Source organism: Acyrthosiphon pisum, chromosome A2, assembly GCF_005508785.2.
Source record: "Acyrthosiphon pisum isolate AL4f chromosome A2, pea_aphid_22Mar2018_4r6ur, whole genome shotgun sequence".
In the NCBI taxonomy this organism is placed as follows: Eukaryota; Metazoa; Arthropoda; class Insecta; order Hemiptera; family Aphididae; genus Acyrthosiphon; species Acyrthosiphon pisum.
Genome location: NC_042495.1, coordinates 46,922,439 through 46,941,481, shown reverse-complemented (window position 1 = coordinate 46,941,481; position 19,043 = coordinate 46,922,439). Strand labels below are relative to the sequence as shown.

The 19,043-nt window shown below is 28.2% G+C and overlaps 1 protein-coding gene across 5 annotated transcripts in view; it reads right to left on the bottom strand.

The window, feature by feature from the left end:
• Positions 1-19,043, bottom strand: part of LOC100167874 (glutamate receptor ionotropic, NMDA 2B) — a 190,643-nt gene that overhangs the window by 21,817 nt on the left and 149,783 nt on the right. For all 5 annotated transcript variants that reach the window (XM_029489795.1, XM_029489794.1, XM_029489797.1 and 2 more), the window contains exons 2-3: positions 7,904-8,082; positions 577-764 (exon numbers count right to left, since the gene is read on the bottom strand). In XM_029489795.1, coding sequence (XP_029345655.1) covers positions 577-764; positions 7,904-8,082 — 367 coding nt within the window. The remainder of the gene's footprint in view (positions 1-576; positions 765-7,903; positions 8,083-19,043) is intronic.

Here is a 19,043-nt window from a genome sequence, read left to right as displayed (position 1 = left end):
TAGGTATGTCTAATACCTAGACTGACAAACCGGTTTCCGCTCAGAATCGTTTTTCTTATACAGTGATATTATATCATTGAATTCAAATTTAATACTATCCATTATACAGTGACCCACTTGTAACCTACTGTACAGCAGGGCGACATCCACTTACCCACCTTTTTTTGATTTTGATATAGTTTTTTTCAGGATTCAATTATTTTATAATTGTAATTGACATAATCGTTAAGGAATAGTTAAAATAAAAATATTTTTCAGTATCTACCTATGTCCATATTATGTATTTACTGATTTGAGTAAAAAATAATTATTCACAATTTATTCTGTATTTATATGAGTATTAAAATAATATTATATTAATAATGTAATATTTATTTTATTTCATTTTAATAAAGTATTTACTCTTAATTTATACAAATCGAAACTGTTATCAATATTTTTAATTAAATTAAAATGTTTAAATTCAAGGTATAATACGATAGGAAAATATAACATCTTAACGATTTAAAGACATCTCAAAATGGATTCCGCGTAATATTGAAATATTATTGAATGTTTTGAATATTTTCAACTTACTTAAATCTGTCTTGCATATCTGCAACTCGTTCTCTGACTGCTTGAATAAAATCATCATGTCCGGCTATTTGTGATGTTACAACCGAAAACTGATGCCACTTATACCTTTCCAATATACTCAACATAGCAGCTGTCTGATGTTCTAACGACGGTGCCAATTGAAGTTGTAGACTGGACCTCGAAGCTCTCTGAAATAAAATTAGTTTTTACTCCTTTCAATATTATGCTGTATAATGTGTTTGAGTTTTTTGTGATATGTATATACATTCTGGAAAAAAAATATTGAAATTAAGTCGAAGGAAATATTATAGAAAAATGTTATCTGTCAGTCGCATTCAGCGATTTCGTATAAAAGCGGATTTTGAAGTGGAAATATGAAAGGCATTTTTCCTTTTATTCGGTTTTGTCGAACCTTAATAAAAAAGTTCATATGCGATTATTTTTTTGGTATCATACAGATTAAAGTTTTTAGTTCAACCAATATTATAATGTTTAGAAATATCATTAAATCATAGTTAAATTCAGTTGGAGTATACTTATCGATTCCAATTTTTATACATAATTTTGGATACAAACATATTTTACGACATTTTGTCAGTCATCGTGACCTAAAACAATCAATTTCTCAATATATATAATTAGTTTAATCTTAAAACATATCTAAAGAAAATTATCTCCCGAAACAAGAAACATAAAGTTTTATATTTTAAAATTAATTTTTAAAAATGATTAAATAAGACACAAAACATATTTTTGCTATCAAATTTTCTGATAGGATCAAAATCTGTGGTCACTGTATACAATCGTATGTAGGAGGTTGTATTTCACGTATTTAAAGCGGATTTGGTTCGTAAATATCAATAATTCTAATCAAAACATCAATGTGTCATATTACCCTAATATGTCATATTATTAAGCCAGTCTCCCCTATACAGCATGAATTTCGAGTATTTTGAATATATTATATTATAATATTGTGTGGGCGCGAATCGCCACCTTTTTTTATAATTTTATTCTTTTTAGTGTGCGCTAATCGCCACGGACTGTTAATTATAATATTATAATATTATAATATTATCCTTTGGGCGATAATCGTTTTATTATCATCATAATATATTATGTGGGCGCGAATCACTATTTTCCTCATATTACCATTAAACATATTATATAAATCTCGGGGTCGTAAATCGTCACAAAGATAGAATATTATTTATTGTTATATAATATATAATTTTTTTTATTAATTAACCCGTGGCAAATTAGGCCATTGAGTGGTTTTTAACTGTGGAGGAGGGTACTGTAGGTTTTTGTGAGTTTTTTAGTTGGGCAGAATTTTTTCAAGTGGGCACCCGTAGGTATCTCCCATGCCCGGGTGGGGGATGGCGGCCTCTCTCTTCTGACACCGTGACTGCCCGAAGAGAAGTACCACCCAAAACTAAGGTTCGAACCGGCAACGGTGCACTTAGTCCGCTCGGCCACTCCGTCTCCCTATTGTTATATTATATTATACATCAATTGAGATTATTTTAACTTTTTTAATTATTATATTTCTCATATTTGTGTGTTGGCATTGTATAATATAGTGTATATTATGCAGCTGACCAGCAGTGCACCAACAATAACTGTGCGTTTTTTAAAGTATTTATAATTATTCATTAGAAGGTAGAAACATTGTTTTGGCAATTATTGATTCATTATAAATTATAATATTATCATTTATATCGTTTGGTTGAGGCAATAGGCAATTGATTACCTATTACTTGTAGAAATTGTATTATATCATACTCTATTAGTCTATTATTATATTGTTGTATCTTGAGCAAAGCAGGCTAATTAGCCTGTTAACATTTATATTTTATACACTTAGTTAGTCGTGTATTATTTAAATGTGTGTAGTATACAGCAACTATCAATATACAATCCTTTGTTACCGCATTTATTCTAGTTTTTAATTACACACACATATACACATCTTATACACATCATTACACCTCCTAGTATTTAGGCGGCGAACCCAACCAATTTTAGCTGAGTTATAACACCATTTACACCCAAAATACACGGTCGGTGTGTGATAAGGGCGCACCGACTATTATTATTGCTTCGTCCCCGTCCCCAACTACAGCATTGCACTAAACGTAAATGTAATACCATATTATAATATTGTATAATTTTCTAGTTTTATTTTATTTACCTATATAATGTAAAAAAAATATTCGTTTGAAAACCAAGACAATTGTTTCTCTAATATGTAATGAAAACAATTTTATATAATTATTATTCAGTGTTTTATAGTAGGTACTTTCGTATCAAAAAAATAAATTAAAAATGAAAGTTATGAGTAGGTAATTAAATATAAAAAGCAGTTTAGATACAATATCCTAGGAGGTTGGCAAAATCTATAAGGGTTGTCGATAGTAGTGATCAAGAAACGTATCCCCCTATAGTAGTAATTAAATTGGGATTTTTAGTTTCTATACAAAAATTAGCAAATAAAGTAAAATCATAATTTTATAAAAAAAATGATTCTTTTTTTAAAATTCACATATCTTTTAGATTCACAGTGAAGCGAAATAATGCATTGTATTTAAATTATGTGTGTTTTTTTTCTGTCTGTCGTCAATGTTTTGTCTAGCAAAAATGATTCGATTTTCGAGATCAGTATAATATTTTCTGATAAAAAATTGAATCTGCTTGGTTCTTTACTTCTATCAAAAAGAATAAAGTTCACCGATACGTCACGCTAATTATAGCCATGCGATATTTTCGATATTTATTTTTTTTTTTTTTAACTATTAAATTTGATTATTTATACAAGTATGCTAGGCTGACACAACGCCTCCGCTCAGAATCGTTTTTCGTATACAATGTTTTATCATTGAATTCAAATATAACACATCCATTTCAACGAAATGCTTGACAACTACTATACGGCAGAGCGGTACCCACTTGTTCCCCTTTTTTGAATTAAATATTCAAATATCCACTTGGTAAGCAATAAATAATAATAGAAAATATAAATCTAAAATATCCAAATTTAAGGGTCCAATACTCCAAAATCCAATAAGTAGGGACTTTTTTTTAATACAAACAGTATGTATCAGAGTGCGTTATATACGATATTTTTTCATAATATAACAAGATATATTAATATTTAAACATATTTACATGCATGTTTACGATGGTTATATATATCTATATAGATATACTTTTATTTTTTAAAGAAAATTACATGTTATTCCCACATCACTACATCAAAAATATTAAATGGATTATTTAGATATTATCGAAAACGGTATGCTATACGCATCGACGCTGGTTAGGTTAAGGTTAGGTATAAAGATCAAACAATATTCATTCGCTAGAATACTAGATCACATAATACATTATAAATGCTTATTTTATAAGTCATAAACATTTGTATCTAGGTACCTATCTAAATATCGAGGGCTGTGTAATAAAGTTGATCAAGTTAATTTAAAATTATAAAATAATATTTCTTAGTCAGAATAGCAAATATAAGCGCATCCGTGTATACCTAATATAATATAATATTTTAAATAAACGAATACAGCATAAAACAATTAAAAAAGTGATAGAGTATGTGAGCCCACCATTACACTTTGGAGAAGTAAAACTTCTTTCATAAGTAATTGGGCCCATGAAAATATAAGTGAATTAGGGAGAGAGCGAAAAAATCAATACAATAAAAAAATATGTAATTTACGATAGATGTTTTGTTTATTAATGGTTGGTATGGACATAATATATAAATAAATAAACAAACGTGTCATTTTTCCTGTTGTTTCATTTTTCGTTACGATTTTTTTTCCACCCACACATCAAAAAAGAAGTTTTACTTCAAAAATACATTGAATTATGGTATATAGTCCTAAAAAATAAACTACCTATACAACAATTGTATTTACATTATAAGGATTAAAATATAATGAAGTTAGTTAGTGTAGTAAATTGCAGGAGTGAAGTGGTAAGGGGTACCTGCCTCAATATAAATGTCAACTATACTCCGCTCATCTGAACTATAAATGGTTATTTATTCAATATCCGGTATTTACAGGTGCCCACCTACATCAACATTTTTAGTTAATTATTCTGATGAAATTAAAAATTATTTAGGTAGCTATTTAAAAATCAAAAGTCAAAAGTATTAGGTGTCACTATACATGAAGGCAGTATAAAACGTTAAAACTGCGAATTTCAATAAAGAAAATTCACAAAGTGCACAATATCCAATAGAATTAAAAATAATGAAAGTTTGCTGATTGAAAAAAAAAAAATCACACAGTACCTATAGTTGGTATAAATTAATGAATTATTATAATTATAATGAAAACAAATCAAATGCAATTTATATTATACTTTTTGTCTGCTTGGTTGACGATTTCCAAACTATATTAGTTTAATGGTGGATAATAACGTAGATAATATCGATAATTATTGTTTTCACCTTCACCATCAAGTTTTCGGGAAGACGACATAACGTTAATAATGAACGCAATACCTACTGCAATAGTAAGTACATGCACAAATATTAATAAATAAATTGCAGTAGGTAGAGGGAATGGCGTTTGGAACATTTAAAGCGATAACGAATTGTTCTCAGGAGAACAATATAATAATAGGATGATAATATATTACGACATTTTGTACGTTGAAAGGATTGTATTGTGTGACAAAAACCTGACGTTGGCTACTTCGGTATAAAAAATATCGACAATTTTCAAATGTTAAGATACGCGAAAAGGCATTCGCGATTATCATGAGTGTAGTTTTCTACCCGTTGACTGTATTAAAATTTATATTTTATATATTTCAAAGGTACCTAGATATTATATTGTATTATCTCGGTATTGTTTTCAGTTTTTTATTTTTGTTCTAACATTCTATCTTGTCATTTTTCTTGATGGATATTTTTTTTACTCCAAAAGATAATAATATCGAAAAATTACAAAAAAATATTGTCTAAGGACCGCTTAAATAATTGGAATATTATTATTATGATTTTTTTTTTATTTGCGTGTCGCAACTGTATTTATACGGTTTCTATTCTTACTTTCCAATGCTTAACAAGACAGTAAGCAATCAAGGATTATATTAATTTGCATAGCAATCAAATTTTTTTAAATGAAAATTTAAATTTCAACAGATTGACGATAGTTGAAATGGAATAATTAACAAACACTGAAAAGTTACAAGTAATCAAGATTGCTTAATATTCATAATAAGTTTAGAAGCGCATTAGTTAATGTACTACTCATTAGTTTATTGTTTCAAAATAGTGTATAGATATACCTATATAGAAAGGTAGTTGATCTGTGTAATATTTATAATATTATTTGATAAAAATATAAAATAATATAAACTTAATAGGTATATTGAAAAAAATGTCATTATATCTTTTACAAAATGCATAACCATGTGTATAAAACAAAACAATTATTTTATGGTTAAAATAAATTTACCTCATTACCATCCAATGACCTAAGTTGCCGTGGGTTAATAAAAAAAAAAAAAAATTTACCAGAAATTTAAATGTAAAAAATAATTAGTTACCTACACATTTTGCATATATTTTATTTTCAAATATATTTTATATTTTGTTATATACCGAAATTCAAACAATATTGTAGTTGGCATTATTATTATATTATTTTATCATCATATATTGGATATTATTCGATAAGGTTAGGTGGGGATTGTCCACAGCACTGACACCACGTACGCACAAAGCCGTCAGTACTAAATTGAATGTATCATAATGATATTACTATATTGTAGTAAACGAATACATTAGTAAAGTATGAAAAAAATATCAAAATATTGATCTCTGTAAGCACAAATAAATAATTATAAATCATAATATGATCATCGACGTTTTGTATATATTATAATGGACGAGATAAATATTATATAGTTAAAACCTTAGAAAACTAAGACATCTACACCGTCTAAAATGAATAAGATCAGTAATATTTTTAAGTGAATCTTAAATTTATTAATTCCTTTCCTACATATATTTATTTTTATTTCAAACAAGTCAAGTATAAATATTTTAACGGATCTATTTTAATTTAAGTATTTGTAAAAATCTTGATAGAAAAAACTATATAGGTACCTACAATATCATATTATTATTAATCATTGTGTATAATTAATATATAATATACTTATATACCTATAAAATAGGTATGGTTTGTACTTGTAGAATTGTAATTATTTAATACATATTTAAGAACGCCTAGATTCAGTTAATATAATATATTATACGAGCTGCCCGACCTTCCTCCGAAAGAAATTATTTTTTTTATAATTTAATTTAAAAACAAATAACTATTTTTTGGCTATACAAAAACTATGATATAATTACATATTGTAGTTATTTTTATTGCTAATTTCTGAAAATTATATATCCTAAATTTTGATTTCAACCACTGGAGTGGTAAATGTTATTCTTTTTATTATATAATAGAGATAAGATAGAACAAAATGTAACAATACATTATTTGTTCAATGAATAATATATATTTCAAATGGAAAAATGCAAGTGCAAACAAACAAATAAATAAATAATAATAATAATATTAATAAATAAACAAACAAACCGGTTTCCTTCGTCTCCAAAATCAAGTTAGATTCTTATATATATAGATTATCTATTCTAATAGGTTTATAATATTATTATACATTATCGTGATTGTCTGCTTATTTGTTTTATATATTATGACTTTAATTTATAAAAAAATAATAAATATTAATACCATGATTATAAAAGCAAAACATAATAATTAGTACCACGATGTCATCTATTATCATTGGAGAATTATTTCTGAAATTAAAAGTGTGATTTTAAACTGCTTTATGAATTTATAATTTCATATTATATATTTTAGTACTCAAAACCATGTTCAAAATGTCAACGTTGTTTTTGAAGTTGTTCTTAAAAAAAATTACCTAAGTACTTATAATAATCCAGTGTTTATTTTGTTTCGCATGGACAATTATTTAGTCCATAATATGAATTGATTACAATCTAATACATTTTTTATGTATGATATTAAACACTGCTGGAAAACTTTATAAAAATTATATGCTTATTGTATACAGTGTTTCGATAAAGTGTGTCCCCACATTCCCATTACTTTAATACGTATACCTAGTGAAAACCGTAACTAAGAGTTGAGCCTTCATCGACACGGTTCCTGAATTCTTTTTTCGCACATGAGCATCATAACTTTTAAGTTTTTACTTTCTGAGTGATATTTACGATTTCATTCGTTTTTTCAACTAGGTGCCTTAATGTTATTACCCGTTCAAGTCCCGAGTTGTCGGCATTCCATGCTATTACTGGTATTCCCAAGTATCCGGCAAGCTGCAGAAAATACTGCGCTGATGCTGTACTTCGACCATATTTTTCGTAGTTCATCAGGTACAAAATCGCAGACACGTTCATATTGAGAAATTCTTTGCATAAAGAATCCAATATAGCTGTAACATAGAAAAAAAAAGTATGAGTTACTTCTCACCAATTGAGTTTATTGAAATGCATAATATTATTAGAATTCTGTAAATTACAATTATGAATTAGGCTGATAATTGATGAATTAATGTCTTTTTCTAAAGCAAATTGGTTGCTACTATAGTTTTATAATTATTTAGAATTTATATAAAAAAAAAAAAAAACTTTAATAGTTAAAAATAATTGTTACCAATTAATATTATGGAATATTTTTTTTCATTTGCTATATTTTAAAACAATTTATTCAAACCAATATTGAAGTGGTATGAAATAAATCATGTCGATACATGATAATAATTTATATTTAACGAACACACACACACACACACAACTGCACAAATATTTTTAAAACAACTATATAATATAGTCATATTATATAGGTTGTGGACTAATTGAAATGAAATTATTTTATTTGTTGTGATTTCTAACTAGACGTTGGTCAATCAAAAAAAAATATAAGCTCATTAAATATAAGTTCTTTCAAAAAACTGATTCTATTAAATATTTAAATCCAATAAAATACGACATTACCTCTAATGATCTAACCCATCAGAAAAAACTTAAGTAATATCTTGTAGAACAAAGAATTTAAATTAAATTATTTTTTTTTATTGATCATGAATATAACGTGCGTCCGACAAATATGTTAAGAGATATTACATATATTAATATGTATTGCTTAAGCAATAAGAAATACAATTAATAGAACAGTCAATAGATTTAGATTTAAGTATAATAAATTACATATTATTATTTACAATGATATTGATTATTTGAATATACCTAATATTATTAATATGATGGTACCTATAATAATGTTATTAATTTAGTAGGTAATCTATAGCAGTTACCTATAATATTGATTATGTATTATGCACCCTTTTTGAATTTGTATACATTTTAAGGAACCGAATGGTATTATTTTCACTCTCCAGTTTTGAGCCTAATATTTTTGCAGTAAGATGACGTTTTATTTTGACTTCCTTTCTGTGCTCTTCAAATTGTTTGCATTCATAAATATGTGATTGCTTGTTAAAGTGGTGCCGCATGTTTGATATTCAGGATCAGGAGAGTCGTTTTTACTGTTCCATATAATATGTTAATATAATATTTTAGTTGATTCTGATAGGTTAGAAAATAATAGGTAATGGCATATTTTCTGGGATTGAATAGGTTGAGTATTTTGACAGAACTGCCATTGTGAATAATTAAAAACGATTTTTAAAAAAAAATAATACATTTTGGGAATAAGTTTTGTTGATAACTTATTTAATATAAAACATTTTTGATCATAAACTTCTAAACTCAAAAACAAAATTATAAAATGTTTATATTAAGGATAATGAAAATAACAATTTTAAGAAGGTTCAAATACCGAAGACTGAATATTACAAATACTTTGGAAGCAAGTAGGATGAAAGAAATTAGAAATTAGGAATTTAGCCCGTTTAAATCTTTCCCCAGCGATGCTTTTGTGTTTGGGCACTTCTTTAATTTACATTCGGTTCAAACGAAAGAAAACCGGAGAAAGATAAATGGTGAATATTTCATACAAAAAACGATATAGAGTGGAAATGGTCTATAATTCAAAGGATATTTTACTATTGATTTACTTTTATATTAGTTGTTTATTTTGTTTATTATTAATAATACGTTGGGTCAAACTAATTGTTGACAACAACAAATCGTATATTATATTAATATAATAATATTATGTATCTCGTTTAATATTAATAGTTGTTGTTAACTTTTAAGTCAATACGTTGCAGTTGGTTCGTATAATATTGTGTATTCAACATGGTTCAAAGAATAAATAGCTTAAAACTAATCTAAATATTTTGGACATTTCATTTTACATGGTAAATTCTAAATAATAATAATAATAATAATATACCCAATGGTGAAAAGTTTCAAGTTACTACAAATAAATATTGTTATTAAATTACGACAAAATAATTAAAATTGTAAGTTTTCCTTTCAATATCAACTGTCTTTAACATTTTAAAACAAAATTACTATTAATCAATGTATGAGTATTTTTGAAATGTGTAGGTTTCTATAAGAAAAACTTACGAGACACCTTGAATTATATTGCCAAACTTTAGCTTTTAAAATTGAAAATTGTAAACATTTTTAACTATAAAATTATTTCCATATTTTCATGTTTTTGACGATATAAATAAAAAAATGGCATTTAAAGCATGTCTATGAGGCGTATTTTTGTTATACACTTTAAATGTCTGCGAAAAAACATATTAATAGTTGAAAATAAAACATAATTGATTGAAGAATATTAATTTAATTCAAATTTCATTCGAAACCGTTATTATTATCAAAAACTGAATGAACATTTTTTATTACTCAACAGAGAAACTCCAGCATCTAAAAGTTTATCAAATCCTAAAATATATGTGAAACGCGATGGATGGATCCCCAAGTAGAATAAACGCCACTCTTACATTTTATACATTATATAGGACGATTATCTACTCACATCACGTATTTTTGTTTCTCTATCCTCCTCATGTTGGCCCCGTGAAAAGCAATAATGAAAATGAGCATTATATTATCACATGTGATGTTTATACACGGTGAACAATTCAACTATATATTATATAATATGGATTATAGGTACCTAATTCAAAGCAGAAAATTTTTTTTAAAACTATTTAATGAAAAATTATGATGGCCAATGAAAATATAAAAAAACTTTTTTAATTAGAATTAAACAATTTTCTATTAAGACAAGTTTTTCAAAAATGCATGTATAGGTAATACCTATTATATATATATATATTTATAAGTTATTTAAAAAGCAATTAGATACGAAATAATATGTATAAAAACAAACAATATTGGGTGTGTTATATTACCACTGTAATATATCTGAGTACTGAGTAGTATATTTAATATTATTTTGATATTTTGTTTGTTTTATAGAAATACGCTTTTGTTATATTTTAATGCTTTATTTTATTCATCTATACCTATAAATGTTTAATTATGCGATTGAAAAACATAAAAAGGGGTATTAATAAAATATAGGTACCTAGTGTATAGTACCTATTGTTTACCAAAATCGAGTCAAATTAAATAATAAATATATTATTCAACATATTATTAATATCTTTGGAACAAGCCTAGTTTAGCACCCACTCGAATTTTTCGATTTTTCTTTCGGAAACCATTGTATTTCGATGAGTTTAAAACGATGGGTGTAAAAATTAATTTGCGGAAATGATTATTTTGGAAGTAACAGCCTTCCAAAGTTTGCGATGTTACGTTTATACGCATGCGCGCAGCACTACTATAATGCCGCGCGGAGGACCATTTTTGTTATTTTTTTGTACTTACGTATTCTAACTTGTTTAAAACGATGGTGCAATAATAATTTATCCCCCGATTTTCTATGCAACACCTCCCCTAGTGGGTCACAGGGTTAAGAAAATTGCATTTTTGTTGCACCGAGTCACCGAGCGGGGTCACTCGCTCGCTGCGCTCGCTCGGACAATTAAAAACGAAAATATCCTCCGATTTGTTATGCAACACCTCCCCAAATAGGTCACGGGGTATGTTATGTCGTATATTATGTACAGTGATAAATAACACTTTTTGTGGCACTCGTCGCTGCGCTTATAGTAGTGTTGCGCGCATGTGTATAAACGTAAAATCGCAAACTTTGGAAGGCTGTTACTTCCAAAATAATCATTTCCGCAAATTAACTTTTACGCCATCGTTTTAAACTCATCGAAATACATAAGTTTCCAAAAAAAAAAAATCGAAAAATACGCGTGGGCTCTAAACTAGACTTATGCCGGAATAGGATTCTATTATAATTTTTTAATGTTTTTTATTTTAAATTAGAATATAATATCTATTTTACCTACCTATTATATATATTTGCATATATATATATATATATTTATTATATATGTATATTATATACACAATATACATAGTTAAATATTTACAGTAAATAACTTCGAGTTAGTTGATAGAAGATTGTAAATTGTGGATGGGACATAACGAGGATTATAATATTAAACACGCTTGAAAATTCTATTATTGATAAATTACTTTTCTAAAAAATTTTAAAACGAAATTCATAGTATTTTTTCTCGTGAATCAGTATAATTACTAGTTTTTAATACTTTAACATTAAAATAAATTATTCACTTTTCCTTAAGAATTTTAAACCACAATATTGAAGAGGTCCCGTGCAAGAACCAGATAGCTCCGTTTTTATTAAAAATCAGTTTTTCATGGAAGAAATATCTATATTTTGGTCATAGACTTATAATATATAGACCTCGCATTAGTGAAATATATTCAAGCCAACATATGTGCAAGAGAGATAGACTCTGACATTACTTTTTCTATGAGATTATAAACAACTCCTTTATTTTAAATATTTATAATCTCAAGGAGTAATGTACAAATTGTCTATAGACTCCTTGAAATTGTAACGTCAAAGTCTGTCTCTCTCGCTCAACAATCTACAGTTCAGTGGTCTCTCTCGCACATATGTTGGCTTAAACTGTTACACACAAAACGAGCGTAATGCGCGGTCTATAGATTATAATTCTGTGATTTTGGTAAATCAGAAAAATCGATTTATTGTTTCCAAAGAAATTACAAAATGAATTATTTCCCACCAATAGTGGTAAATGAGACAACGACAATTTCTTTTTCTTGTCCTGAACAATTGATAAAAATGGAGCTGCCTGGTTCTTGCATGGACCCCTTCAATTACGAATTCTTAAATTCCCAGAAAAGTGTATCAGTATTAAAAATAGTTTTTCCTTTATAATATTTTCCTACAAATACTTTTTTTCTAGTTTTACAGATTGGCCATTAGCGCTGTACATGCATTTGCATTACGTATTGTGATTATCAATTATATCTTGATTTGTTGATAAAATGAACATAATATTATTATTATAATATTATGAATGAATAATTAATATAAAAACAACAATCTTAACTTTGTAATTAAAATAACAATTATAGAAGATGGTCGTATAATATTTTATACAGCGGGAGTATTCAAAAACAATAATATTTAAAAATATAAAAATGTAGTCTGGCTGGAAGGTAGGTACTTTGAATATGCTTAATTTTTTTGTCATTATTAATTCAAATATTAAAATCATATAAATATTAATACATATTGTATCATCCGATGATATAAAGTATTTAGCTTATCATAAAAAAGAATATCAAATATATTTATATGTATATGGAAATGTTATTTTATTTTATATGCATCAGTTTTATTTTTTTAAATGTCTTATTATTTAGCAAAACATTTTGTTACAAAAACAAAATATTATTTCTGAAAAACTTATGTATTAAAGGGATAATGTATTTTTCTTAGTACTGAGATAAAATTTAATACATTGTTTATTTATTTATACAACTGTAAATATTCTGTGTAAAACACCTCAGGTGCTTTACATAATATTAAATTATATTATGCTTTATGGGTAAAGTTAAAAATATCAAAATTCTATGCGGTTTTAAGTTAAAAAAAACTCTTATAAAAGCTTCATAAATATTTGTATTCACAAATTAACTGCTCTTACAGTAAAATAAGACTTATGAGTTAAAGACGTATATGAAGAGAACTATTGTAAATTGAGCCAATAGGTATATGTTTAAAAAAAATATATATTTTAAAGAAAATAATTAAAAAAATATTCATCTATTATAGATGAATCTATCATAGATAGGTTAGGTCACCAAATTCCCGCGTACCTATCAAAAAGTTTTAATCAATGGACTAAACAATCAACTAATTACGAAGATACAAATAATAAATAGGCATAGTATATTAGTTGTATTGGCTAATATATTCAATTTTATAATAATGTACAAAATATTGGTTAAAATTCTAAGTATAATTAACTGTTTTCAGTTTCTATAAGTCGTTAATTTAATTTTAAAAAGAAAAAAACTGAATTATATTAATTTATAAATTTATTTAAGTCTCAATTATAAATACTAACCATGTTTACCTAAAATATTCGTTCATTTTATTATTTTTCTATATGAGTGTTAAGAGTGCAAAAAGCATTTTATCTTAAGTTTAAAGTTCAAACTAAATAATATTAATATTTAATAAGACAGGAGAGTGTAAACCGCTAATTGATGACATATTTTAGGCGAGTAATAGAAGTAGAAACTATAGGTCCCTATAATTACTACCTATACTTTAGTTTTAGGCATTTGGAATATATTAGATTGAAATTTATTTAGCGGTTCTAAGCTCTTGATACGGACTATCGATTTTAAAATGTCATACATAATATAAAATAATACAAATTTACACAACTAAAACTACAAAAAAGTGCTGGTGTTGAAGTCGGGTCGCCTACTATTTGGGGTGTATTTACATTTGAAAGCATCGATAAATCATTACATTCAAAAAACGATACTATAGAGAACTCAGTTCACACCTAAAAATGTTCAATATATTGTGCAAAACAGCTCTACATTTTCTCTTAAATTCTCCATCGTTTTTTTTGTGCATTTTTTGAATTATAGAGAAATTCGAAAAAAAATATTCCTCTTAATGTACATGGATTTCTATAGTTAATTTTCAGTCAAGGGACATTTGTTTTACTTTTTTTAATTTAGGCGCCGTCTGTATAAATATTCTCAAAAACAAAATGGTACAAATACTGTATAAATATCTCTGTGGAATTCAGTCACCAAAAACGACAGTAGTAAATAAACAACTAATAAAGTATACATAAGTTTGAAATCGACCAATTTTTTATATTTGATGGATTGATGAAAAATAATAGTGTATAATGTTCATAATCTGTTGTTCGTATTATAAATAAATGTTTGTTTCTTTAGTGGGTTATTTCATGATACTATTTTAATTTTTTCACGTATTTTTGCAATTGTTATTAAAGGTCTTGTCAATTGTGACTCCTAGATATTTAGTTGATTGTGTATATTCATGATTAATATTCCACCATTGTATTTTCGATTCCTTTTTTGGTTACTTGTTATCAGTATGGTATGCACTTACTTTTAGGCGAATAAATGCAACTAACATAAGGGATACGGAGTGAAGTAACGCGATCGGTTTAAACCATCAAAATGTAAGGGCTATTAGCAGCATAACGAAAAACGTTCCCTATCCTTTTATTCAAATCTATTATCATAAATATAATTGAATAAAATAAGTTCCAAGATATGTCAGAACAACAATCCATACGGTTAGCACTTAGTTGAGTGGTCCAAAAACTTACCATCCCATTATAGAGACCCGATACAAGCGTTGCATATCCCGGGGCTCTACACGGCACTTAGTTGAGTTGTACGTGTAAGGTTCGGGGCCGTGGCACTTATTTCTGTTATCCACCTCTGGCACGAATATAGCGGTACTTATTTGAGTTGTTCAGCTATATTCCGGGGCTCTCCAAATAACATGTAATTAAATTCTTGCTTGGAGAGATTTGTATGTCGTCTAGACTCCATAGATACCAGAGTAACGACATCGAATTGTAAACATAGCAACTCTCCCGTCGGCAAATCAAATCAACCTCTCGGATCGGACGGAATCTCACGACATTGACGGACCAGATCAATATCCAGACTTGTTGGCATCTCAATATAGCGACAGATCGAGACAACTAAATGAAATCGGTGGCGAGCAATCGAAGACTTCCGGAAGGACAATAGTTTCCCTGTCCACCACGGAAAAGTTCATGGACCAACCATTGTATAAAATATAAATACGAATCATTATTTTTTATGTTAGCTATGTAAAAACAGAGGATATTAAAATTAACTTATGTTGTAATTTAATTTGTTTTCTAACAGACGGACTAGCTCGGATTGATCGGTTTCAATTGGATTTTTTGGTCTTATACATGAAGTCTTCTGTTTCGGCTAATAGACGAAATTGATGTTTAATGATAATTTAAGTACCTACCATTTTATTAATTTTTAATTAGTTCAGTATTGACAAGAAAAATAAAAGTTTTTTGGTGATCGAAATGGTTCAGTCAAATAATCTATTATTTATCTTTGCCTGTTATTTTTCAACTTTGTGGCAAGAATACCAACTGGATTGGTATGACAATCACAATCGCCGATCATGGGGAAAATTTATAATTTTGGAATATAAATATATAATAATATACAGTTAAACGGATATAGGTTGGTCGTATAATTATAAATTAATGATGCGGAATATCGTTATGGAATATCCTATGAACAGCTATCACGGTAACCACAAAAATATAGCTTACGGCTGAATTATTGAATTGTAAAAGTAAAATTATACCTTTTTGTGCCAATGGGAAAGAATACTGCTATAGTTTTTATGTATTTTGCGTGTAAACTTTTCCTAGTTATTTCGATTGCTGTCTTTGATGTGAGATGGCAACATACGGGACTGTTAGTGTGAAAAAACCTATTGCGCAAGGTAATTTCTTTGTTTTGTTACGAATGAATTAGATATAAAAGTATTCTCATCATCTCATCTAGAACCACCTACGCGTTCGTTTTTCGGATTTATCGATTTGACGTTCTACAATGACTCACTGATGGCTCCGGGGAGGAGGGGCCTAAGTAAAATTCACGTGCTTGTTATACGACTACAGTAATGAGGCAAAGGGTCGAACGTGAGATTTAAAACTGTATACATACTGTCGCTGTAATGCAGTATTGTGTTCAACGACGGTATTTGAAAAGAACATGGTACGATACTAGTATACAAAGCATACGGTGCAGTTTAAACTTTAAAAATACATATATATGAGCGTATTATCATGTTTGGATTTCCGTTGAAAAGATAATACTATATAATATAATATTATTGTTGTCGCCATTTCTGGTAGTCGTAATATGTAGACACACACGCAGACACACACTCACACAACAGTCACGTTTCGAAAGCAATCTTTCAGAGAAACGTCCTTACCTCCACTCGATAAATTCATCTTTAATGCAAGCATACCATAATTTACAAGGGTTCGCACCGAGATCATTCGGTATCTTCGAATCTTCCATTTACCACCACCGTTGAAAATTGTGAAAGTAGACAGAGGTTTACGCACAAACACACAGCTTGTAAAACCTCAGTGTAAAATAGGTACCTATATATTATATTTTACTAGACGTTTCGTGAAAAATTATCATAATTTCGAGATTACAGCACCGCTGAATAATCTGAATAATAATATCATTAAAACAGCGTATTACTATGGAATTAAATCAATTTGACAACAGCGCGCACTTGACTTTTGCGTCGTGTGCCATTCACGCGCACCCATTCTTAAGGGGAATTTCACTTAGGCACGTGTGTATGTGTGTGTTTGTCTTGTAATCCCAACGTGCTGCTTCGTGACACGAAGGCAAGCATGTTATTATCACTGCTAGCGAATCTTGGTCGATTTTCCGGCGCATTAAACACATTTAGACGATGACAAAATGTGTAAAACGTGTTTTGGAATATAGTCCGTTGCATATACACGGCAATCCCGGGGTAGGTATAGCTCTTTGTTTTATGTGTACGTATAATAATATAATATATTATATTACACACCTACGTGTAGTGGGTATATATCGTATAGTCGAAAAGGGATTTGTTATACGAGCATTAAAATATATATATATAAAAAAAAAGTATAAACACAATAGAATCCAAAATTGTAATTATGGCGTTACACTGACGTGAATAATTAGGACTTATTTAAAAACAACGAGCTCGTTGACTCCGGGACATAGGTCGTGATTACACAGTTGGTTATGTTATTTTGGTAACGCGATTAAAAGTTACCACGAGTAGTATGAACATTATTGCGACAGGATTTTAAAGACAACCTTGTTGGACTGTATAGATATCGCAATCACCAGAGAAGACGTAGAACACTAATTAATCCACTTATTTTGTTCTCCAATCAAACGAAAATTCATGGCACGTTTGCGATTAAATTATAAATATTTGGCAATCTATTCTAATCGTTTTTCACCGATAACTATGCCAAAGGTTTTGAAAAGCCATGACATCTACTTAACGTTGTTAAAACTTAAACTGATTGTATCATTTTATAAATATCCTAGTATAGACTAGAATATTGAGTAGACCGTAGAAATGTAAAATATAGACATGATGTTAAAAACATTCGTAAAATTCTTGATACGTAAAAAAAATGGAGGAAAAATATGAAATGTTTAGATGAGGAGTTGGTCTCAAAAGTAACGATTTTTTTTTTTTTAGGGTTAAGGCTTCAACTGCTAAGGTTATTAGCCTGTGGTACTGTAGGGGAGGGAACTATAATTTGATTACACGTGTGTATTGGTTTTGGCAGAATTTTCGATTTGGGCACCCGTAGGTATCTGCCATGCCCGGGTGGGGAATGGCGGCACTTGTTCTCCGGACACTGTGACTTGCCCGAAGAAAAATGCCGTCCGGTGGCCGAGAATCGAACCAGCGACGGCAGCGCCGCAGCCAACGCCTTAGACCGCTCGGCCACCTCGTCTCCCAGCAATGATTTTATTTCACTTAAATTATTGTTTAATTGTATGTGGTTACTAAGTCAAATAACATACCTAATCATATTAGCCTCTTATAAGTATACCCATAAATTAAGTTACATTGTACAAAATAATATGTTTTAGTTAAACGGTTATTTATTCAGAATATGTTATGTTACTGTGATTGAATCTTATACTTAAATTGTAGGGTATTTGAATTATTATTGAGATGTTATTATTTTATAAATTATAAATAAACAATTGTATGTATTTCAGAAAGTGTAGAAACTTAATTTTACTATTAATTTATCCATCAATACTTTTAATTAAAAGTGTTCGAAAAAATTTCGTTTATAAAATCGTTTTTATTTTAGTAATTACATTAGACACATTAATACATTATCCAATTAATTTTCACCAAAATTTAAGA